The sequence below is a fragment of the Drosophila arizonae genome, chromosome 5 (genome assembly GCF_054131065.1).
Source record: "Drosophila arizonae isolate 15081-1271.41 chromosome 5, UAZ_ARI_1.0, whole genome shotgun sequence".
In the NCBI taxonomy this organism is placed as follows: Eukaryota; Metazoa; Arthropoda; class Insecta; order Diptera; family Drosophilidae; genus Drosophila; species Drosophila arizonae.
In genome coordinates, this window is record NC_142925.1 from 5,618,724 (window position 1) to 5,644,647 (window position 25,924).

The 25,924-nt window shown below is 40.8% G+C and overlaps 2 protein-coding genes and 1 long non-coding RNA gene across 4 annotated transcripts; 1 reads left to right on the forward strand and 2 right to left on the reverse strand.

The window, feature by feature from the left end:
* Nucleotides 1-90: 90 nt before the first annotated feature.
* On the reverse strand, nt 91-2,620 carry PPO2 (Prophenoloxidase 2). Its single transcript, XM_018012197.2, has 4 exons — nt 1,509-2,620; nt 1,353-1,448; nt 524-1,285; nt 91-453 (listed from the first exon to the last, which is right to left on the reverse strand). Exons 1-4 carry the CDS (start codon nt 2,490-2,492, stop codon nt 241-243), a joined length of 2,055 nt encoding a protein of 684 aa, XP_017867686.1. The 5' UTR covers nt 2,493-2,620; the 3' UTR covers nt 91-240.
* A 3,051-nt stretch (nt 2,621-5,671) lies between these two features.
* On the reverse strand, nt 5,672-25,432 carry LOC108616777 (putative sodium-coupled neutral amino acid transporter 11). 2 transcript variants are annotated; one of them, XM_018012201.2, is made up of 11 exons: nt 25,218-25,432; nt 23,668-23,979; nt 16,924-16,983; nt 10,637-10,924; nt 10,275-10,389; nt 9,915-10,167; nt 7,304-7,374; nt 6,933-7,094; nt 6,652-6,764; nt 6,040-6,231; nt 5,672-5,923 (listed from the first exon to the last, which is right to left on the reverse strand). In XM_018012201.2, the coding sequence occupies exons 2-11, from the start codon at nt 23,722-23,724 to the stop codon at nt 5,672-5,674; spliced, it is 1,563 nt and encodes a 520-aa protein (XP_017867690.1). In that variant the 5' UTR covers nt 23,725-23,979; nt 25,218-25,432. The 2 variants fall into 2 exon arrangements, with proteins under 2 accessions (XP_017867690.1, XP_017867693.1); XM_018012204.2 differs by lacking the exon at nt 16,924-16,983.
* On the forward strand, nt 7,012-8,714 carry LOC149268403 (uncharacterized). The gene is made up of 3 exons (XR_016270178.1): nt 7,012-7,148; nt 7,212-7,396; nt 7,510-8,714. It is a non-coding gene; the product is annotated as an uncharacterized LOC149268403 (long non-coding RNA).
* Nucleotides 25,433-25,924: the final 492 nt, after the last annotated feature.

The window sequence follows — 25,924 nt, forward strand, 5'->3', positions numbered from 1 at the left end:
ATAGCACACGCCGCAGCTGATAAGCGCAATCGCAATGCGCGCTTAAGGCCACCGTCTCTGGTATTAAATGAATGGACTATATAGTAGCCATTGTATTGTTTTCTTTAAATGCCGTGATGCGTTTATTATGAGCTCAATCAAGATGCAATATAGTCTATTACTGTAACTTATGTATGTATTCGTCAGTGTCAGCGAGGCAAGGTCGTTGCGTTAACGTCGTCAGCTAGATGTGGGTTCAATTTAGGCCTGTCGAGTGACCACGCGATTCTCGTGGCGAATGCTGACGTCCACGATGCTCATGTTGGGCGTCAGGAAGTTGACCAGGCGATCGGCGCCAGCGCGCGGCAGACGATCGAAGGGATAGCCCATGGACTGGCGATCGGGATAGAGGCGATCGCGCACGCCGCAGTAGCTAGCAGCATCGCTGCAGCGGCCCACCAGCTGCTGGTCGATCTGAAAAAAAGGGAAAATCGGGGATTTCAGTTTAGTTGTCCTTTAAGGTGGAGCTAACTCAGACGCTCACCCTGTCGTTCTCATAGTTGGAGACCATGACGAACAGATCGCAGCGCAGACCCTCGGGCAGGCCCTTGGCGATGAGCATGTGGTTGGGCCAGCCGCAGCCGCAGAAGTTGAACTCCAGCTCCTCGGGTGAGCCGGCTGCGGGGCGATTGGCGTCCAGATTGCGGAAGGTGCGCTCGAACGGGATCGTCACACTGGACTCTGTCGAGCGGCGGCGTATGGTGTTCGGTCCCGGGTTCAGTGAGACCACAAACTTGTCCAGCTCCACCATCATCAGGCGCTGCTCGCGCAACAGCATGGGCTGGCCACGCTCATCGTTCTTGGGGGCCATGAAGATGCGCACATAGCCGAAGCGCTGGGCACCGCCGTCATTGTTCACGTTGATCGTGTAGGTGAAGGGCGTGTGGGTCAAGTGGGTGAAGCGAGCGAAGACATTGCCGCGTGGCGTGAAGTCGAAGCCGCGCGACAAATCCATGTCGGACTGCTGCCAGAAGGTGGTCAGCACATTGGGCTGGCCGCCATTGGAGGCCACCTGGACGCCAGTGATGGAGATGCCCGAGTAGTTGAGCTGCGTGTCCGTGTAGGCGGGCAGCCGGGTTTTGTGCTCCTGGAAGATGCGATCGATGTAGGCGTGCCACCTGTAGAAGGCCGGATCGCGCATGGCCGTGGAGGAGTCGCCAATGACGCCGAAGGACTCCAGATGCTTGTTGTTCGTGTCGTGGGAGTAGGAGATGAAGACGTGGCCAAAGTTGTGCAGATCACCATACTGAAATTACAGGGTATACCGAGTATAGTAAGGCCATAGACATGATAGAGTGCTCTATAAGGCTTACCAAAGTGCGATTGGGCGACAGAATGGAGGACTCCAGTATGTTGCCCAGGATATCAATGCCTCGGGTCTCGTCCAGTTCCACGCGCTGTCCACGCTCCTAAAAAATACAAAGTAGCTATAAGGAATTGCCCCATTTGTGGCTTCATTTGCTACTCACATCCATGACGAAGCCCTGATGAATGGCCTCGTAGATGCGATCGCGCCAGCGCTCCAGATCGGCCACCTCCAGATTGATTTGATCCTGTTCGCGATTCAGATCGCCCAGGCGCGTATTGTCGAAGCGCGGCGGCCAGGCGCGGCTGGACACGAGCGAGTCCATCTTGGGGAAGTAGCCCTCGGCAATGGGCTCGCGCAGGTTGTTGAAGGGCTGCGTGCGGGCCAGGCTGTTGCTGAAGCGCTCCATGTTGTAGCGCGCCATTATCTGCTCGTGCATGTAGTAGAAGAGCTCGCCGCGGCGATCCTTGGCCACAATGCTGCGATCGGAGGCCTCGAAGGGGTAGACCAAATGCCAATGCCAGTGGTGAAGATTGACGCCGAGATCCTCGCGGAAATACCACAGGCGATGCTCCGGCTCCAGATCGGAGGCCGTATAGTCCCGGGGTATGACGATGGGCATGCGAGAGCCGGGCTGCACCACAAAGGACTCCTCGCGCAGCTCACGGAACACCTGCGAGTCGACGAAGCGATCGGGGAACGACTGGGCGAACGAGGGCAGATCCAGTCCCTGGGTGTCGGGCCGATGCAGCAGTGCGACAGAGAGTGCATAGTTGAACATCACGGGATTGACACGATCGCGAGCATAGACCGCCACGCTCTGCAGATCGTCGACGCTGCGCATGTTCACAAAGATGTCGATGAGGCGGCCAGCGATGCGACGGTGCTTCGGTATGAACAGCGAGAACTGCTCCTCGCGGCCCAGTGACATGGGTATGCGCAGATCCGGGATCGAGATCTCTCGGACGGGCACACGCTGCTCCACCTTCTCGCCGACACGGCTCTGCACCTCGTTGCTGATCGGCCGGTAGCGATCGGTCAGGTAGCTATCGGGCACATCGAACACGGTCACCTTCTTGCCCTTGTCCATGAAGACGGGCTCGGTGGGGTGCTCGAACAGCAGCAGTAGATTCTGAGTGTCGGCCATTGCACAGGATTAGAGAGAGCTGGAGCTGGAGCTGGAGCTTGTCGAGAGTCGAGAGAGAGAGTCCCAAAAGGAATTGATGTACTAAGCACTTGTCGCACTTTGCAACTGTAACTATCCGGAGGTCAACTGTGCCTTTTATAGCTCTGCACTCTCTCGCGCTCTCTGCTATCTCTAACCACAGACCCTGCCCAAAAGAAGGCGCTGCAAAACGGCATAGTTTGTGGTGTCCAAAGGAAAGGCACTGATAGCAGCTGATAAGGCAACGAGCTGCAGCTGTGCATGGAAAACCGCAAAATTTCTATAATTTCAGTTTGTTTTTGTTTTCTTTTAATTTGAAATTTCTAAAATACATTCCTTAATGTTGTTTGTTTTTCATTCTTTTATTATAATTATGTTTACACATATATATGTATATACTAATTTGAGTGAAATTTGATTATTCATTTTGTAGTTTTGTATGTATATAAATTATCTGTACTATATATTCCTTTTCTCTATATATATATATATATTCGTATATATATATGTCTGTATATATAGTATATTGCAACAAATTCTACGCTCGGCGCTTTCATAAATACATCGATACTAAATAATTATTGAACTACATGCACAATTTTTATGATATCTGTATACATATACATATATATATTTTGAAGATCAACAACTTGTTTAAATTATATATTTATTTATACTTATACATACATGTCAGATAAAAGTAATGTTTCCCTAGAATTGCCAAGAAGTTCCACAGATCAAATGAGAGAGGGAGAGAGAGAGGGAGACTCTTTCTGGTTCTACATACCTACCTTACTCTCTCTCTCTCTCTGTCTCATCTCTCACACAAGCACGCCTTCTCCCGATCTCATTTTTCTAACCCTTCTCTCTCTTAATCTTACTATGTTTTTTTTTTCTCCCTCTCTTCTGATTTCTTCCCCCTGTTTCTTCATAATAATACATATCTTTGAAACTGTGTAAGATATATAAAGAGGTGAATATTATGTATATATATAGATAGATATAGACAGCTCTATATAATAGTGTATATACAAGTGTTGTTTCAGTTGTCTCATGTTGTTCTTGTAGTTGTAGTTTGTTGTTGTTGTTGTTGTTGTTATGTAAAAGCGTAAGTTCTTGTAAAAAGTATCTTAGAAAAGCCCTTGAAAATGTCCTGTGCTCCTTTGGTTTGGCCATTTGTTTCGAGTTGCATGATATGTTGTGTTGTATAAGCTCTTAGGATAGAAGTAAGTTGGGTTTTGTTCTCTTGGTTCTTATAGATGAAACAGAATAGAGAATCAACGCTTGGTACCCAGAACCAGTAAGAAGAGTGAGCATTGTGTCAGTATATATATATTGTGTTCAATATGCGGTATAAATCTCTTTAATCATATCAAAAATTACATACAAATATATATGTATTTACATAATGTATATATATATCATTTAATAATATATATCGTGCTTTGTAACAACTCAATGGAAATACTTACAAAAATAGAGAGCAAAGTGTGTAAAATACATAAGAATACAATTTATGCAAAATATAATCAGTGCCATTTGTTCAAACAACTAAAAAGTGTTGTTTCATATCAAAGTAGATGGAATATAAAGCTGAACTAGTTTCATATGATGTAGTTTGTATAATGCCGAATGTGTTGAATGTTGCATGCTGCATGTGGCATGTGGCATGTGGCATGTTATATGTTGTATGTTGCCTGTTTCATTTGTGTCCATTGAGTGTAGTTAAAAAAGTTGTTCAAGCTTTAGTCACATTTTTGGAGCTGAAGCGAATTCTCTACGATTTGTATACATATATATAAAACGTTTAAATACGATTTGATTCGGTTCGATAACTTTGATTTTTGCCATAAATAGATAGTTACAAATAGTTGATCTGTTGCTTTTGATATACATATACATATATATAGTATATATATGGATTCCATTTCTTTGTTTGTCCTTAAAGTTTTCGCTTTTGTTTGTATGTTGTGTGTGTATATTGGTGCCCAAATATTTTCAGACTACGCTAGTGCTACTTTCTTTTCTTAATTTTTTGGTAATTACAATAACAACTATTCGAAAAATTTTGCATGCATTTTACACCGACTGCTAAGGAACTTGCACTACAATTTTTTTGTTTGATTTTCTCAACTTGTTTTTCTGCTATTTTGCCCTTCTCATTTCCCAAAACAAAAAAACCAAAAAGCCAAAATCAATTTTGTTGTAAATAGAGCTTTGCTATGTAATACATATATATGGGGGAATATATATAGTATATATGTAATAACAACTTTCTGTTTTGTACTGAGATTCAGGTTTTCAAATCGTTCGTATCACTTGCCTCGAACAGCACACGCACACACGCACATACACACAGTTACACAGATACTACAACACAGTTTGAGATACTTTCGAAGATCAGAGACTCAGGTACAAGTATTCGTTTAGCCCCTATACGAAATATACATACATAATATTATATAACATAATTCTTATTGAGAACTAACATTGAAGTGCAGTTGGAAGCAAATCATTTTTAGAAAACATATAGGTAAAGCAACGTTATATAGAACTACGACGAGCCGAAGTTGGAATACTCTTGCAGAGAGAGAATCAGGTAGATTATAGTATGGATGGATAAAAGATCAAAGATCAAAAAATCTATTTAATCTATCTATCTATCTATATGTATATCAAATTAGATCTAGACAAAATTAATGAAAATTAATGGAGAATTCAAAGAGTAAATCTCAAAGCAAAATAATATTAAATCTGGCTCATACCTAAATATATTCTTTCAATATCTTTAGAACTTTACTCCAGACTTTTCATAAAAAAAAAACTCAGCAGACATATAGCAAAGCAGACTTTACAGACATTCTTCTGAAATATATAAATAAATCCTCATCAAGCAACTGTCCATCCCATTTATACACTCAGCTCTGCAAGACTCATATAAGGTTAAGCTAAAAAGAAAAAAATATTTAATAACTAACATAGCCAAAGGCAAAACGGAAGAAAATGAACTTGAACTTCAAAGGAAATCTGCAATCCACAAAACCGGAAATAGCCCACATCAATGCAAATGTATTGCCAATGCTTATGACTTAACTAATGACTTTTTGGCTTGACTGCGACCGCTGCTCCACCTGCTGCTGCTGCTGCTGCTGTCGGCTTGTTCAATTTGGTGCCACCTGGGAGGTGGTATTTTGGTACTCCTGCCGGCAGTAGCCCATCACGATATCTGAACGACAATCGCCGCCCATTAGGCCGGGCAGCAGCACCGCAGCGCCCAGTATGGTGACCAAGGCGCCAAACACGACCAGGCCCAGGGCTGGCAGCTTCTCGCGACTGAAGAGGGCATGCGGCTCCATTTGAATGTAGGCCAGACCGGGCAATATGTAGGCCAGGGGTATAGCTGCCAGAAGACCCTAAGTGGCATAAGTGAATATATATAAGTATATAGAAAAAGAGAAAAAAAAAGTTCTTGAAAACTCAGTTGATATTTAGCGTACAGTGTGTTTGTGTGTGTGTGAATCAAACTCACATTCAATTCCAAAACGGAGCCCAGGCAGTCGGTCATGGGCGATATTATGAATGCGCTGAACACAATGGCCAAGGTAATCGCTTTCGAATACTCATCAATTTCGGCGCCCTTCTCCAAGCTGGGATCCTTGTCCTGGGTGAACTCACTGATGGGCTCCTTCAGCACGAACCGATGCACCAGAGCGCGCACAATCTGCAATGTTGCAACAACAATCTGTGTGAATCTATGCAGTATATCAAAGATGTGCAACAACAACAACAACAACAACCACAACAACAACAGCAGCAGCAACTGTGTGGCACGAAATCCAAAATGTAATCTATGTGGCAAAACAACTTGGCCAGAATGACCCACCCAGCAGCAGATGGTCCAAATAAAGTGCTAAGCATTACAGAAACTATCTCAAGGGTATGAAACATGTGGGAATGCATAACTAACGGATACTCTGTAAATGTCAAGTTGGCAAGGTTTCTTAATTAATATATAACTTCTTCTTCTTCTAACACCATTAAACAATGTTCGAGTTATAGCACTCCTTAAAAACTATCCAACTATTTCCTCAGTCGCTTCTATCACTGCTAACTTGCCAAAGACAACGAATAGCCCACCTACCTCTCGTGAAACGAAACACTCGATGGGAAACGTCAGCAGTATGGATATGGAGAAGAGCACACGCGAGAAATTCATTAAGTCATCATCCCAGCAATAGTTCTCGAGTAAATCGCCTGCAATAGAGAAACGAAGCAGAGCATAGATTATATGACCAGCAATATGACCAGGGCAACAGATTAAAATGGCGCTTTAACAGCGCTCTAAAAAGAGGACGATGGAGGAGGCAAAATAAGAGACCAGAAAATGCCATTAAATGCGAGCGTAATTGTCAATTAGTTTACCCTGGGAGAGGGCGCGGAATGTTGAGTAGCCCGCGATGCCGAAGAGCGCTGCCACAGTCCAGGCAAATCCAATCGAGATGTGGGTGACCTTCTCCCAGCGTTCCATGGTCGCCTCTCGCATCGATTGATAAACGAGAAATGTGTTGTGATGACACATGAAAGCTAAACAGAGAGGGAGAGCGAAAGAGAGAGAGACAGAGAGAGAGAGAGAGAGAGGTATGTTAGAGCTGACATTGAGCGTGACAAATGCAATTTAATTGTTTCTTCTTCTTTCTTCAGTCTTGACTCCTTAGCCTGGCTTAGCCGCAATCAAGTCGCGGTTTATCCCCGCTGCTGCATAATGCGCAGCATTTTAATGCGTAGCTACTCACCAAACACCATTATGCCCGTGGCGGGTATTAGATCCGTGTTAGCGAAGCGCCACGACTCGGCCGTATCCGTGCTAAACGCAGCAACAGGCGAAGGCAAGAAATGAAATATATATGCATAAATATAAAAAAGGGATACCTTTTAGCGTGGCTAGCTGAGAAATTACGCAAACTTAACACCAAATTAACATTTTTCCCTTTTCTTTTAGATTCGCCGAGAGATGTAAGATTCACACTGGAAAAGGGACGAAGGTGCGGCTTATGCGCCACCGAGCCAACGTACAGAAGATAAAAGCAGAGCGCGAACAGCACACAATGGCTGCAGCAGCAGACGTGGCACAAATGTACACAAATTGGAAATTTATTTAAATTTTATGCCCAGCTACAAGCGCTCAAAGCTCGAGCACCCGTTGACCATGAAATACGCAGCAGTGGGTGGAGGAGGAGGATGAGGAGGGGGTGTGGTAGAGTGGCAGCTGAAGCAACTGGCGAGTGTTTGGCTGGCAGCTCGAGTCGCCGTTAGCAACAGTGTGGCAACTGCTAACGACTCGCCATCGCCACTGCGTTGCACACACTCGAAATGCTGCTGCCACAGACGGAGACAGACAGTCCTACTGCTGCTGCTGCTGCTGCTGCTGTGGCATGCAACAGCCATTCGACAAACTAATGAAAAGCTATAAAAGCCAAACAAGTGGCTCACTACATTTTATGGCACTGGGCGCCGTTCAATGCCGCCGGCCCGGACCCAGCCAAGCCGAGCTCGACTAAGCCACCACAGATTTGCAGGCACTAAAGCGCCACTTAGTACTAAAGCGACCGGGACTCAACCTCAACCAATAACAAATAGAAAAAAAAAAAAAAACAAAAAAATGGAAAAATAAAAAAAAAAACACAAGCGCCAACCACTGTACCGTTGTTTTTAGCCAAGAGCTTTGCCCATAAATTCGTTGCGGCAGTCGCGCAGCAACAAATTGTAATTAAAATGCAAATAAATCTGTGCGCGTTATTAGACAGCGTCGGCACTCATATTTTTGATAATTTGTGTAAATTGCGTGAAATAATGAAAACAAAAGGGAAACACAAAAAATAAACACAAAACACAATTTATACAACAAAAAATATACAACTCGGGGTAAAAAGGGCACGGCGCGCATTTCATTGTTTTGTCCTTGGATTCTAGTCATGTTTTTGCATCTCAATATCTTGAGGGATATCTTAATACCCATTTTATATACATAAAATCTCTACTCATAGGGCCTGTAAATTAATATATTATCCCAAAATTCTTGTTAGTTGCCTCTATCGTATCAGTTCTTGTAAGCTCTTTAAGTTATGGAAAATTTAGTCTATTTAAAAAAACAAAAAAAAAAACAAAACTTTTATTCAACCAAAATTTTAATTATTGTTAAGAAATAAATTAGAAAAAATATATTCATAAAATCAAAAAAATATTCAAAATCCTCTTTTTTTACTTCCAACTGGACGGAATTTTAAATGAAAATTCGACTAAAATGCCTGGCGCATAGGGTAGACAAAAATCTTGTAATTTAACATTTTACTGCATACGCTAACGGGAAAATTTAAATGAAAATGCCAAGAGCAACGATTCTTCTTAAGCAATTAACATTTTATCTAAATCCAAGAATTAAAAAAATTATTGAATCCATTCGACAGCTTTGTTCTATTGTAATATTGCCTAATTAGTATTGCCGTAAGCATTCAACTGAAAAAGTGGATGTTTAACGTTATTAAATGCATAAATAAATTCAATTAAAATCAACTAAATTCAGTTATAAAAGCCAAAGTAATAGAAATAACATGAGAACATAATTGAAAATAAAGCGATGCATTAAAAAGCTTCTCTATTTGTGCATATTATTTTGACCTTCATAAAAAAACTAATTACGAACTCAACATGACTTGTTTCGTTTATTAAAGCCAGATGATATGCATGCATGCAGGCATATTAAATTTGCCACACTTTTATTTAGCATACATAAATAACCCATAAACTATCAAATTTGATATTTATGAGTTTTGTTTTGGGCAATAAATAAATTTAGGAAACAGATAAAATCTAATATTTATATTGCTCAATTTGAGTTCAGCCAATTAAATGCATTTATTATTGATTTTAATAAATGTTATATGAGCTCAATCTGCAGCAAATTTAAGTGCATACTTTCAGGCTGGCCCATTAAAGCCGCAAAAGTTATCACGTACACGAACCATTCCTAACTCTTGCGCTGTGCAATTTAATTTATTGCATACTTTTCGGCAGGGTAATTTATTAGTTACGCGAATATATTTTGTAGATATCGGTTAACTGTGCAAAAACCTTGCCGATTCCCACACGTACTGATGATATTTGAAAATGAGCTTTAAATGCCACAGCTCACAGGCGTGTAGCCCTTCAAAATGAACTTTTACTTTCATTTGACACCCCACAACAAATTCGATTTATAGCCATTTACTGTCAGAAATTTAATTTCCCTTAGCCCCAACTGTCAGACATTCGAATTAAATATTTGGCAAGCCAACGGTAAATCCTATAGCCGCGCTTGTAATAAAACTTGCCAACGCATAAATAACTTATTCTCAAACATATACTCACACTTTATAATCGCCCGACATAAGTTTTATGATGACGGCAAACAATATGAAGACGACACACGCCAGGCTAATAAAACTGGCGCGCGCCAAACGGGAGACGTTCTTATAGAGGCACAGTGGCACCACAACGCCGACGGTGACAAAAAAGACGACGCCCAAACGCACCGCGCCCATCGAATCGCCCCAGGATGGAAAGAAACGTACCAAAACTTTTGATAAGGTATCGCCCACGACAACATTGTACGATATCATGGCTGTAAAATAACAAAACTTTGTTAGTTACCTGGCTGTGTGTGTGTGTGAGTGTGTGTGTTTGGCTGTTGGCATACACGAATTTAATTTAGTGATTAGCGCCACTTACCCAGAAAAGGATACATGAACTGCAGCAGCGATAGCAGATAGTAGCCGTACTTGCCGTAGGCAGCCTCCATGATGCCCGGGTAGCTGAATCGACCGCAGATGTGACCGCATCTCACCTGCAATGATAAATCGAGCTTAGCAGCTAGATCTTCCTTCCCTCTCTCTCTCTGTCTCTGTTGCTCTGTCCGTCCATTCATTAATTATGCAAATTGTGATGATTTTTCGTAACGGATATGCATTTAATTTGCCGCGCGACGTTTAGCGAGACACGCGTTCAATTTCCGTTTCCGGCTGTGTTTCCGTTTCGGGCAAATGATTTGCAATTTGTGGCGCCTGGCCTGCTGGCCAACGCCATTAACTCACCATCAGTATGAGCGAATAGTCGGTTATGTAGGCCACCAGGATGAGCAGTGCAAGGCCCAGGCCAAAGCCGGCCCGGTGCAGGGCGTAGGGTATGCCAATGACGCCGCTGCCAACGATGGAGTTGATATAGTTGAACGATGCTTGTGGTAATGAGGACAACGTGTCGCCTGATAGCCCATCCCCTCGTTGTTGTTGCTGTTGTTGTTGCGAGGACTGCTGCTGCTGCTGCTGATGCTGATGCTGTTGCTGCTGTGGTTGGCCCTGTTGCTGATGTGTCTGATGGTCGTTCTAGAGACAACGTTAAGCAAAAACAAAAGTTGTAGCGTAATAGTGGGAATGGCAGCTTGAGTGACTGTGGTTGTATCTGTGTGTGTGTGGGTATGTGTGTGTGTGTCCGTTGCGATTCGGTTTTGGCTCGCTTTATTATTGTACGTTGATTGGGATAAGAGCGCAAAATTGCCTCGAGTGCCTCTTTACATCAAAAGCAAACTGTCCCCTTCTGACACACAATCAACCCCAGCCACTCCCCTCGTCACACACAGAGAACGCTGCGTCGTATACGCAATGTGCAGGTAGGTTACGTATACGCAACCTTATCGTAAATTGTTGCTGCCAGCGCCAGTTAGATTCTGCCATGTAGTAAAATGCTTGTGTGGCCCGCTTGCACGCTCTTCCACTCTTCATTTTTGCTTTTGTCAGTCATCCCGGTAGCGCGCTCGAAATGTAGCCATAAAAGACAAGTTTATATGAAGGGCTTAAACATAAACCCGAATAAAATGCCACATCACGGCGCAAGGCCAATGTTGTGACAGCAGAAACAGACTACCAGAAAGACTATATCTATGTATGTCTGTGTGTGTGTGTGCGTGCAGTTAGCCAAGTTAGTGGCAGCTGAAGCGTTTACTGCATTGCGAGCAAAAACTTTTACCAGCTGTTTGCAATTAAACAAGTTTTCACTTGCTTTTCTTGTATTTTTTATTTTTGCACTCCATTTTTCATATATTTTTTGCTGGCTGTGGCAACTAAGTTGTGCCCGGACAAACAGTGCGAAACGCCAAAACAGCTGAAAGCAAACAAGCTAACAAAGTTCTGGGTACAGTTGATGCGCCCTCTCGCTCTAATTCTCTTTGTCACTCTCTCCATCTCACTCGCACTCTGTAGCTGTGTCGCTCTGTCTGGTAAAGTTGCGAGTTAAGACCGTAAAGCAAATATTTGGTCGTAGCTACTTTAAAGGCCTTCTGCAGCATGCCATGCAGCTGGGCGTAGGCGTTGGGGCATGGCGCTGCGTACTGAGAATTTCCAAAAGCAAATTACGTGCGAGTTGAGTTTCTCAATTCAATTAAGTGGCGACAGGTGGCAGAGTTCATTGCATACTTTATAGAGCAGCGAGCAGGTAGTTAAGCGATAGGCGGCAAGCGGCAGGAGGCGCACAACGAACGGCACGTGGCTGGAGTGCCATTAAGAATGCCATTTAGTATCAAAGCAAGTGGCTAATTATAGGCGTTGGCCAACTATTAAAAATGTTTGCTCTACACACACACACACACACACACGAAAACAAAGCAACCATAGGCAGAGACAGAAAAGAGAAAGCGATAAGCGGAGCGAGACAGAGTCGTGTAATTTAACTCTCAACTCAAACGGGCCAGGCAAGGACAGCCAAAAATGAAATTACAAAGTGTCCTTCCGCCAAAACAAATTGCGGGCACAACAAAAGCCAGAAACAGCCAAAGTTCTGACTGCTCGTTAATCTGACAGCAGAGCGAACAAGTCGAAGCAAGCCTGGCCTTCCTCACTCTGTCTGTCCGTCCGTCTGCCACACGTGAGCGCCGAATGGTCGCATTTAAATGCCTAATTTATAACACGCATTGTTATTGTTCGCCTTTACGAGTGGCAATTAGCCGACAAGTCCTGTAAATGCCACAGCTGCTCAACACTCGCATAATACAACATGTTTTTTAAAGCGTTTCGCTTATCATTTGAATTCGAATTGGCATCGCCGCACGAATGGGAATGGGCCAAACTGAGGGCATTAAATATGTAAAGTCTCTGACAGGTGCCTACACTCGCATAATGTTGATACAAAATGGAGAGAGAAGGAGAAGGAGGAGCGGAAAAGCATTATAGGAATAAATAAAAATTGCTGCCCGCACTCTGTGCAAGGGCCCGAAAAGTGCTGTCAGCCATAAAAGGGAGAATATTATAAAGAGTAAAGCATAAAATATGAAATATGTAAAAAAGGGACGTCCTGATAAGACGACGACGTGAATGCCACATAATTATTATGCGTGCCCTGTGCATACTTCATATTTACTCTCCAGAGGCTCTACTCAAGGCATTTATTTGTTGACACATGTTGGCGCACAGAGCACTCAATTTTATTCAGTTTTGCTGTTAACCAGAAACTTAAAGCAAACACACACACACATACAGAGTTCTTCTGTACATATATTTGCCATGCACACAATCCCATAAATAATTTGTCAGCCTTTGCCCAAACTCCCTGCCAAGCAATTAAAGCTCGCAATCCAATTAATTTCCCAAAGAGCAGCGCAAAACAAAAAATAATGCAAAAATAAAGCAGACACAGAAAAATAAAAAAAATAAAAAAAGAGAGCAGAAAAAACTGCTCAGGTCGAAACTCAATTGAGCCAAAGCGTGTGAAGCGCAAAAGGCAACATGAAAAAAAGAAAGAGAGAAAGAGAGAAAATAACAGAAATTTCAAATAAAACTGCTGTAGGCAGGAGGCGGCATGCGCGACTAGGAAATGCACTGCCAAGCAGAGATTTCATAGTTTGTATGGAAATGGAATTCGATTGAACTCGACTACGTGGAAAGGTACAAATATTTAGGCAGCTCTCTTTTTATCAAATTTACTCTCGCATTTGTATTCCATTTGAATTTAAGAAAAGATCCCTCTAAGTGAATAAAAGAATATTCTGGTATGTGAATTGGTTGGATGATATGGAGAGAGCGAGAAAGAGATAGAGGGATTGAGAAGGAGTTAGAGATCAGAAGAGTGAGACACAGCAATAGAGAATGAAATAAGGAAGGAACTATACCCTTTCTCTAGAAAAGGGAAGAGAGACAGGGAAAGGGAGAGAAAAGTAGATAGGGAGAGAGAGGGATGGAAGCAGAAAAGACAGAAAACGAGTGAGAGACAGACAGACCGTTGGATGCAGAGGAAGGGAGAGAGAGAGAGAGTTAGATACAGAGGAAGAGAGAGAGAGAGAGACAAAATAGAGAGCGAGACAGAGAAAGTAATAGTTAAAAAGAATTTATTTTTCGGAAAAATATTCTGACCCCCTTTTTTTATATTTTTATGAATATTTAAGCATAGGCATAATCAAAGTATTTCTATATCTTTAATCTCCGAATTCCATTTAAATAAAATGAAATTATATCCAGATATCAAAAACCCATATGCCTCTACTTTCGCTATTCTTTAACCAATATACACATACACTTACATAACTACACACACATACATATATACTAAATTAAAGCTAGGAAAAGAGTTTAGGCATTGCCTGACATTTTCACACACACACACACACACACACACTCACACACGTAGAGCAAACTGAGGCCAGGTACACGTTTCTAATAAAAGGCAAACATTGTCTAAAGCAAACACAAACACAAATACAAATACAGACACCCACACTCACACTGACACTCACACAGACACAGACTTAAAGCTAGCCAATGACTAACCGGGCCAATCCAATGCCTCAGCTAGGAAGCAAACAAACCTTTTCATGCACTGCACGATTTTAATTAATAATATTCATGTAGCTGATGGGGCAACACACACAGCAAAATTGCCAGCTGCTCAGTGGGGCACACACACACACACACACACACACACACCAATACACCTCAAGCACGTAAAAAAGTAAACTGCAGAAATTTGTTTGGCTAATGAAATTAGGCGCGAGCAGGTCAAAAAGCTGAAACTCAAATGGAAGCAAACAAAAAATGTGTAAGCGTAAGAAAAAACAGAGTGGACAAGTGAAAAGAAGAGGAAAACGTGTCGCTTGCTTGATTTGAATTTGTTGTGGCAAAAGCGTTTAGGCACAAATGTCAATACCAGGTGCGAGCAGGTGCGGCAGGTGCGGCAGGGGTGGTGTGGCTAGGTGCCATAAGCTGCTGCAATTAACATGCGCTAACCAAAATGTTCAACCGCAATTATGCGCATGGCAAATGTCGAGCTGCGCTTTTTTTTTGTGTACGTGTGTGTATGTGTGTGTGGCTTGTTGACTTGTTGGTGTTGTTGCTTGTTGTTGTGGCCATGTTGTTGTTCCTGCACATGCAGATAAACAAACAAGCCCGCCAGCCAGCCAGCCACACAACAAGCCATCTAGACCCCTGTTCCTCGCCCTTGCCGTAGAGGAAACAGCAGCCACCTGTCCAACACACGTACAACAGCAACAACAACAACAACAGCCGCAAGAAAAAAGATTTTTTTTTTGTTCTTTGCGACCTTCTGCCATGGCCATTTGCCGTTGTGTTTTCGGCTTTCGTCTTGCTCTTAACTGTTTGCCATTTCGATCTGCTGACGCTGGCTTGGCCATTGCGACTGCTTCACGAATTTAATTAGATTTTCGGCCAAGCCACTTGCCAATTAATAAGTTATTTGAATGCTTTTTAGCAAAACTTGCACATAAATTACGTATACAAGCTTTCGTTTTTGTCAATTTGCTGCAAGCGCCGCTCGCCCCCGCTGCCCATTTGCGTTCTGGCTCTAACTGGCCTTGCGTCTTGTGCCTTGCGTCTTGCGTCTTGCGACTTGCCCCTTGCGCCTGGCTAGCCATTAGTTGGGCAAACAATCAGCTACTTTGTGTCCGGGAGAATTCGTTTTTGCTTTCACTTTCATCCTGGCCATGGATTTTAGTTTTCCTCTGTCTTTGCCTGCTTTGCTTTTCCACTTCCTCATCTTCTTCTGCCTTTTTTTCTGCCTTGCTCTTAATGTTGAGCCTCGCTTTGCTTTTTGGGCAGCCTTGTTAGGCTTAATGGCAATGCCAACACTTTCAGTGTGAGCCTACGAAAACAATGCCTGCACACGCACAGTCACACACGCCCACAACCACCCACCCACACACACATACACACACACACATTTGCTATGCATGGTCGTGCAAAAACATATCAAATTACACAACTTTTTTTTTTTTTTTTGCTGGCATTGTCCTCAAGCAGAAATGAAATTTGCTGCAAAGTTTTTGGCACGCATTCCTTCTATTATTCCTCACAGCCTTTAAATGCCTCTGAATATCCTTTGAGACATTAAAAATTCGCTCTTAGCATTTAAGAGCTTAACAAGAGGTCTTAAAGCTGGCGCCTTTAAAAATGTGTAAACGAGAATATTTCTATATAACAGATGAGAATTATTGCAAGCAAAGCAGCATGAAAATTTCGATTCAGCTTCTAGTTATAATCAAATTTAATTATGTGATTGAGAACAAAACATTTTATCTTATTATTGAGCAAAGCCGCTTTGATCTGCTCAGAGATAGCCGCGTTTATCTAGACATTGCTTATGCGCTTTAAGGTCAAATCTCAGAAATGCAAATTTCATGCAAAATTAAACAGAATTCGCCCTTTCAGATGCTCGGACAAGTTAAGCCATTAAAGCAGCACGAAATAAAAGATGGCGCATTCAAAGCAGCATAAAGCCGAAGGAAAAGTTAAATATTTGCACCTCCGCAGACATATTTACTTCCTACTATATATCTATACATATATTTCTGAATAGCAAAGGAGAAACAGAATTCAGTTAATGTCAAAAAAGCAAAGGGAAAGAGCAGAAGAGCAGGCGAGCAGAGGAAAGTAAATTGCACTTCATTTTTCATCATCAGCTCAACTGGATTTTTAATAAACTCAAATTGAAATGAAATTTAATAAACAGAGCAAGAACAGGAGGTGGAGGGGCAGCAGACGGCGGAGGCGGCGCGTCAGGCGGAAAATATTTAGAATAGTAGAAGAAAATTCTTTGATGCCGCAGACCAAGTGAAATTTCCGCCAACTCTCGAGAAGGTTGCGGCCAATGCCAGAAATTTTAAGCACCCAAAGCTCGCTCTCCCTTTCGCTCTCCCTCCCTCTCTCTCTCTCGCTCGCTCTCTATGTGTGTGAGTTTTTTATGCATTTGGAATTCGTTGAATGTGAATGTGAATATGTATGCAAAGACATGTTGATTTGCATGTTGCTGGATGGGCAGGGGAATGGCCAGGGGTAGGGTGAGGGTGAGGGCGTGGGTGAGGAGAAGAATCTGGGTCATTTATTACCTTCATTAAATTGTTGAAGTCGTCGAATGCATATGCCTCAGCAGCGGACACATCGCTGCCCTACAAAAAACAACGCAGCATCGATTTTGCAAATCAAATTGTTAGTCATTTAATCAAGTTCGGCTCAATGGGGGGCGGGGGTGGGGGGTCAAATGCAGTGCCGTCCCTTAGCCACGGTAAATGCCATTCGGCTGTGCAAAGTGTGCGATTTGTGCGAGTGGGCCATAAAAAATCATGCGCTATCAAAATATGCATTGCAAACCAAAGGCGAAAAAAAAAGAAACAGATACAATAGCAACAAGAAGCAGTAAAAGAGAGAGTGAGAGAGAGAGAGAGCAAATAACAATATATTTCGCATGCCAAATATATACGTAGATTGAACACGTGTTTTTATTTACTCAGCGAGAAATGCATGTGGGGTATATTGATTTTGTGCATGTGTAGGTCAAATGTTGAGGTAGGCTGCCTTGATTTGGTTATCAGAAGGAAAAGTTGAATTGATTTGGATATTTTTTTTAGAAAAATAAAGTAAGGAAACAAGCATAGGTATCAACCCAAAAGATTAAAAATATAAAATAAAGTTCTTTAAATCTGAGTACAATTTTAATGTACAGTAAATCTAATTAATGGACAAAAAATGTAAATAATTCAAAAATAAAAATTTAAATAATTAAAACACAAGCATTGGTTAGATATTGACAATCTTGTGGAAATTAATGGCAAAGAAAATATGATAAATATATAAAAAAAAATATTTTTTTTTTTAATCGACAATAAAAATATTTATAAACATTTTTCCGCTATTTGATTGATATGTTTATGAGAAAAAAAGTATTAATTTTTTACTATATATACATTATAATTCTTATTTTTTATATTTTTTATTATTGGATGCCACACGACAATTAAATAAAATAGTTTCATTCCAGCCTAAAAATAATATCCATCAATATTAGCATTATCTATCAATATTATCATCCCTCTCTCAATATCACTGTCAGACCTAAATTTGTTTTATATTTTCGTTAGTAAATTGAATACGTTTGCCGCCGCACTAACTAAGCTCTGATTTAAGAGCTACGAGCACAGGGTATCAGCGACGGCTTATACACTTGGGCTTACAACATTTGCACTTGTTTTATGTAGCAATGCGGCTCAGCCCAATGGACTTGCTGTTGCCATTTACGCTTGCTCCCGCCCCCACTCACACTTTGAATGGGACTTTCTCCTCTTTCTCTTTCCTTTTCTTTATTTTTTTGCCGATATTATTGTTTCGCGTCGCCGTCAGTTACCAAGATATACACAAATACAGAGGCCACAGAGCAGCGAGCAGACAGTGGGCTGCGGAAAGAGCTACAGCCAGAGCCTCAGATATACAGTTGGCCCAGAGCGCATTTGTTTTTATTGTTTTGCCACCAGACACACGCACACACACACACAGACACAGACACAACAGAGATACACTCACACATACACACTCGCTGAATCCATCACTGAGGCATAAAATCGGCGTGAACGTGAAATCGAAACCATTTAAAGCAGCAAAGCCATCCCCAGAGAGGGCGCTAGGTGGCGTGGGCGTGAACGGAGGGAGGGGGGGGCAAGGCAATGGCTTTTAGCCGATGCCTGGCCGCACCTAAGGAACGCTTTCACTGGCCTGGCTCGCACTTGGCCATTTTTTATGTGCGGCTTGAGATTTTTATTGCTCGTCTACTCAGATAATGGGCTAAAAAAAAAAAAAAAAAAAATCAGGAAAGAAAAACAAAAGTCTCCAGCAGCAGCTGTTGAATGCACGCAATGTGCCATTTTATAGATTATATATATATATATATATATAGCACATCAAAGTCTCTGACATCGTTCAGCTCTTTTCTTCGACAGTCGTGACATGTGCAACACGTTATGCACTTGATGCATTGCATAACATGCACTCGGACTCAGCGCTGTGTTTGCACTTCGATTTGATTTGTATGCCACGCCCACGCACACAGCGCCCACTGGCATGCACTTAGTCACTGTCGGTGTCAGAGAAAAACTGAAAAGTAAAATGGAAAATGGAAAAGACGATGACGTCGCTGCCGCTGCCGTCTCTGGCGCCGCATTGGCCTTCGAATTGTTTTTAAATAGATTTCTTCGACGATTTCTTGATTTGTCAATGGGCCATGGTCAATGGCCAGGGATGTGGCCATTCAATTAGGTCGATTTTACTTAAAATTAATGCATGCGCCTAGCCGGTCCCTGGGCTCGTGTCACATTGCGCATACGACACGTTAGACACATGAAAATGTCAAAAGCATTCAGCAAATGCTGCCAAGCATGGCGTATACTTAATATTGTTTTGCTCCACATATTTACGCCCCAAGGCAATTGCTATTTTTACTGGCATGCGCATGGACGGAAATCCTTTGCAATCTATTGAAAAGCAACTTGCATAGACCCATAATTGAATTAATAAACAGCTTTCTGGCGCATATTTTATTTATATGCCAGCGAATAGTGCAATCGCATTTCCCTTCAATTAAGTTGTTGTTAAGGAAAACAATTATTCTGCTATAAATTATTTGTAAATATGTGATTACGGCGAGGATGTGACCTGACTAATCAGCATTTATAGCGTATTCTCTTTATTTCAATTAAAATTGATCAAAAGTAATAAAAGGCTTGGCTTGGCTTATATTTAGATTGCATTGATCGAAAGCTGTTTAATTTTCACATTTACAACTTTTTAAAATTCTCTTCGATTCTACAGATTTTTGCTTGGAATTAATAGAATCAATAGAATAAAAGAAATAGACAATAATAAAACGTAAATTGTTACATTTATATTGAAGATGAATTATTTTCCTTTATTAACATGGACCTTTTCCTTAAGTCCTTATAAGATGAGGGAAGTAACACCATTCTCTATTTTATTATGTTTTATAGAAACAGACGGACGGACAGCAAGACGGATATTGCATAATATATAAAACAATTTAATACATGCTACTGTCGTTAAATTATAAATTATTTGCAAATATTTTCATATTTTTATATAATGACAGAAATATAAATAAATTTAGATAATAAACAGTTTTACTACTCACAAATACTAGAATATTTTATTCATATTTCATGTCTCACTTTTAATTTATTTAACTCTAAAGTCATGCTTATATAAGCCTCTTAAAAATCCTCTTAAGCAGCTCTAGCTGTAGCTTCTATTTAAAGTCCTCTAGCAGAATCATATTTGAGCAGCATTTCATCTTGGGATAACTGTAGCTTTAGCTGGTCTGTCAGCTGATTGGCTTACACAGACATCAAGTGCTGTGAATTGCGGGCTTTGTGCCTGGAACAGGTGTATCAATATTTGCACCTTGTGCACGTGTTGCCACAAGCGCTGCACTCGCATTTGTATGCAACGGCTGATGCAGACGACATTGATTTCTCTTATCGCAACTTGTTGTGGGGCTGTGGTTGGGGATTTGAGGTCGACAATGCGAGTGCAGCGAGTGGCGTTGACGTTTTTATTTGATATTTAAACAATGCGAATGCCGCCGCCGCCGCCGCCGCCGCCGTTGCCATTGCCGTTGCCGTCGCTGTCGCCTAGCTTCCTGGCGCAGCCAAGACACTATGCGCTGCTAGTCGTGGCCTGGCAAGGCCTGCCTTAAGGTCGCACTCCGAGCCGCATGCCATGCATATTAAGCGACGATTAAGCAGAAGCTTCTGGCTATGCCACATGCCGCATGCCGCATGCCACATGCTGTTGCATGGCCATCATAACAATGCTGCACAAACTCATCAGTATGTGCAGCAGGCGTCGCAAATGCCGCAGCATCTAGATACGAGTCTCCCTCAGTGTGTGTGTGTGTGTGTGTGTGTGTGTGTGTGTAATTAAAGCTCAAGACGCGCGCGCGATTTATCGATCTTATGATAAAAACGGCTGCACACACAGCCGTGTCCCAAGATTTGCCACGCCTAATTAAATCTGTAGGACATGCCCATAATTCCTTCAGACTCTTTTTTTCTTCGTTAGGCCAATTCCCTTGGCAGGCCAAAAAGGAACTGACAAATTGTGCGCAGCCAGCAAAGGTCACAATACCCACGATAAATAAGGTACATTCCATAAGGTTGCAAGTTCTTGTGGTTTATCCCACGCACACACACACACGCACACACAGACTCGAACACCCTTCATTAATCATAAGCATGTGTGTGTGCGTGTGTGTGTGGGTGTGGGTGTGGGTGTGTTGCATGTGATTTATTAATTTTCCTGTGAGCAGAGCTGGCAGACAATATGGATACATATTGAGTTATCACTCAATCAAAACTGTATTAGCTGTCGAGTTGCTCTTGTTGCTGTGTGTCATTGTCTTAATGCCCCGGGCGTGTGTAATTTGCGTGTTACAGTTGTTGTTGTTGTTGTTGCTGTTGCTGTTGCTGTTGCCCCGTCATCGCCATTAAAGGCAGCCGAAAACAAATTGATTTCATTCATGATTTAACAGTTTGCTCGATTGGGCGCACACGCAAGCCAATTGCCAAGATAATCCTCAGATTGTTTATTTGCACAGTTTTATATACAGCACACACACACACTCACACACACAGTCACACCATAACTCTAATGAATTTTGTGTCAGACTCAACCGCAGCCCAGCCCCAACGGTCCCAAACATTCGCCTGAGTTTGTATTTTAACAATCTTAAGGGATTATCGGCACGTCAATAGCTTCTGCACACATCGACGCACAGTTATGCATATATCAATGTAGATAAGTATACAAGTATGTGTGTGTGTGTGTATGTTGGCTTACTACTACATATCCTATTGCTGCTTTCATCGGAATTCATTTTGCAAAGTATTCATATGTATGTAAATCGGAGTTGACCGCGTGACTTGGCTGCCAATGAACAATGAACATCGTCCTGATGCGAACGAAAGATAAAGCAGCCAGGGCAAAAGTATTAATTAAAATGCAAATTGAATTAAATTCAAAATTAAATGCTGCCTATTAACATATTTGCAGTAATTCAATTCGAAAACTGTAATATTTGCATATGCTGAGCAGAGCGTACTCAACTTGCAGTCAAGGCATCTGTCGTATCTATGAATATGTATGTAATATATGTATGCTGGTTATATAATAGAGAAGTGATAAATGAAAAGTGCAAATATTCATTCTAATTAGCTTACTATGCATATTGATACTTTTTATACCGTCCACAATACTGAGATGGGAAGTTATTTTCAAAAACTAGGCCGAAGGATCGTCATAAAGTTAAATACATTTGGAGCCAACTGTTACTTGAAAACATTGAAGCAGCGAAAAACAACTCCAAATCATTATGATACATTTAATTTAACTTATTCAATATGATTTGATAGTTTTATAAGCCACACATTAGATGGGGTTGGAAATAACATATTATAGACCAAACCAGCCCACATGCTTTACTCCAGACATAGAGAAAGCAGACTTCAAGTTGACTTGTACTAAATTATTGAATGTAATAATTATTTCTTTATAATGTAATTCCTTTATAGTGTACTGTAACAATTAAATTTCAATGAATACCAATTCAATTTGCTTTTATAGGAATACGACGAAGCCCATCAAAATGCTAGGCTGCACGTAAATTACTTATACATATCATATAGCATAATCATACCCTATAATCCCGACTATAATTTCTATTATACCCCAAACCCTTCTCGATTTTTGACACATGCTTTTCATACCACTGGAATACACTTTGTCCTATCCAATCGCCTGGCCATTAATATTTGCCCACCCTAAATTCTCGTGAATTTTTCGTATTTTTCGTGCACCTAACTCGCATGCCCATGAAATGCAATGAAAATAAGGAAAAACCCTAAAATTGATTGCCTGGCAATGCATTTTAGTTATCAACATGTTGGCATGTGCATGCTGTGAAAATTATAAATACTGCATAAGAAGATAAATAAATAAATGTGCAAACTGTGAAAACACATCTAGCATATATACGGACACACACACACACATAAACAGGCAGGCAGACAGAGACACAAACACATGCAAATAGATTTACATATATGTATATGTGCATTACATATGTATATTTTATTTGGCCATGCATTAAAATTGATTTCAACGCATGTTGAAAATCAAGCATGATAATCTGTTCGAGCGAAAAGCAATTAATTCATGAAAAAAAGCCCATTAAGCATACGCCATGTGCAACCAACAAGGAAAGCCCAATAAATGCTTGATTAAATCGTGCCAAATGAACCAAAGTGGAGAGTGCACTCTATAGATTTTCTCCGTAATTCAAAGTGGGTCTTATTAGGGAGGGGGTGGTGGAGGGGAGAAGAACTTTGTGCCTGGCTTCTTGTGAAAACACCAAATTACGCACTTGCTGAGCTGCTGCTGCTGCTGCTCTTAGGCAATCGCCCAATTGCTCAGTTGCTGGTTGATGCGGTTGCAATTAGTTGCTGTTGGCGCAGCCATTGTGGCAAGTTAATGAGCGCAATTGCTCGCAATTAAATTGCAACAATGAACATGTTGCGAGCACACACAAAAGACCAACAAGCACTGCCCACAACATGAAGGACCCAAAAAAGGCTTCCGGGCAGCCAAAAATGCATGCAATTAATAAAGGGTGAGTGTGCGAGGATGTGTGAAAGTGAATGTACAGAAGTATGCGTGTGTGTGTGCGGCTGTGTGCGTGTGGGTGTATGTGGGCGTATATGTGCTACTATTTACAGCGTGTGGCAAGCACTCACCTGCCGTTGCAGTATGTAACTGAATTCCGTTGCCGTGTTGCGTCGACTGTCGTTCATTTTGCCGTCTTGCTGCGAGTGTTATGACCAAAGTTTGAACAGCAAGTGCCTTGGTTGTTGGGCTTAGATTTTAGTGTTGCGCCCGAGTTCAGTTTAGTTAAGTTAACTCAAGTTTGCTTTTGGATTCAGGTGGGTGGTGGGCGGTGTGCGGTGTTTGGTCTCGCTTCCGCTGTAGCTGCTTCACGGCCTTTGACTGCACTCAGCGACCATATGAAAATGCTACTGGAAAACTCATTTAACGAAAACACCAGTTGCCTGAGAAGTTAATGGACATGTTAAAAAACTACTATTAAATGAAATGAAAGAAAAACTTTCATAATTTAAAAACTTTCTACCCAAATATGTGTACGAATAACTTCCACAAGTTACTTTTGACAGCACTCAAAATATAATTTTTGTGGTTGTTGCTTCATAAAGAAATATTACTTTGAATATTGTAGTCTTTGCAAATATTTACACTTATTTCTATATAAACAATCATATTTTTAGCAATATTTTTGATAAAATTAAATAAATAATATATATAAAACGAAACAAAAAAAAATGTACACAAAAAAAATATTTTAAATATGATATCTAAAAAATATATATTAATAATTTGTTTTTAGCTTAAAAAAATTCAAATTACATATATTATGATTATCTAAAAATCAAGCTAAAAATATTTCAACAATTTTTATTTTATTTGGATTTCTTGAATATTGCTATAATAACCATTAAATAAATATTATGTGTATGGGGAAACATCATTAATAAACAATAAATATTATATATTAAAAATGAAAACTTTTATAAATGCATGTAAGCATTTATAAGTTAAAATATTCATGCATATGTATATATATGCAAAAGAATTTAAATTAAAGATACTTACTTACAAAAACACAAATTTGAACAAAATAAATATTTGTATAAAAATAAAATTCTAATGAATATAGCAAAAAAATGAATATACATATATATATTCTTTTTTTTTTAATTAATTAATGTATTAATTATTTTTATATTTAAATTAAAATAAAACGTTTAGATAAATAATAGAATAAATATAAATAGAAATTAAATTAATTAAATAAATGAAAACACAAATAATAATAAAATATTGTATATGTAGAAAAAATATATTGAAATAAATAATTATCTAATGCTATCTCAAGTCCTTTGTAGATGAGTAAATATACATATGTATGAATACATTGTATAGTATTTAATATTAAACATAAAAATGCATAAATCACATTTCCTATAAGATTCACTTTCAAGTGCCGCACAGTTTTCGCTCTCAACAGCTGTACACAACAACAACAATAACAACAGCAATCACAACAACATTAGCAACAACAATAACAACAAAATGGCAAAACTACAGTTCGGACAACAACTTTCCACACAGCACACACAAATGCACGCAAAGAGTCAATTGAAATCGTTTTGCAATGAAATTCAATTAATTTGGAAACAGTTTTCCTTTATTGGTTGCATTTCACATTTACTTTTCGGTTACGTTTCGAGCGTGTTTTCGATTGGGCTGCGAGTTGGTTGCTTCGACGCTTTCGTTGAGACTGCTGCAATACAAATATATTGCAAAACTCTCAACAAGGATAACGTTGGCGTCCTCGTCATCGTCGTCGTCGTCGTCGTCGTCGTCGTTGGCGTTGTCGTTGTCCTGTCGTCTGCCGATGTTGTCCTCGTCTCGCGTTCTATTTGCCGTTGAAGTTTTGTGCTCAATGCTTCGCAGCTGTTTGCTGCGCATTATGTTGTTGTTGTTGCTGGCGTTTGACTTTGAAATCGCCAACAATAATGCACACACACACACACACACACACACACACACACATACACACACATAGACTCGCGCCCACACACAAGCACAGGCTGCGCACTCAGAATAACAACAAAAAAGCCGGAAACGAAAGCGAAAGCTGCCAGACTGTCAAATCAAGTTTCAGACAAAAACAAGCAAATAGTTGTTTATACTTGACTATGGTTTAAATGCGAGTTATTATTGCGAAGATTTTATAGCATTATTCGCCACAGAAAAAACAACTCCGATTTCAAAAACGAATAATAACGGTCATGGCAGTGATTGCATAAAACAGCAACAGTCTGGCAACGCTGACAGTTCATTCATATCTGCTAAGCAACAACAGCAACGCAGGGTAAGAGAAGGGGACAGGTGGAAAGAGAGACAGAGAGAGAG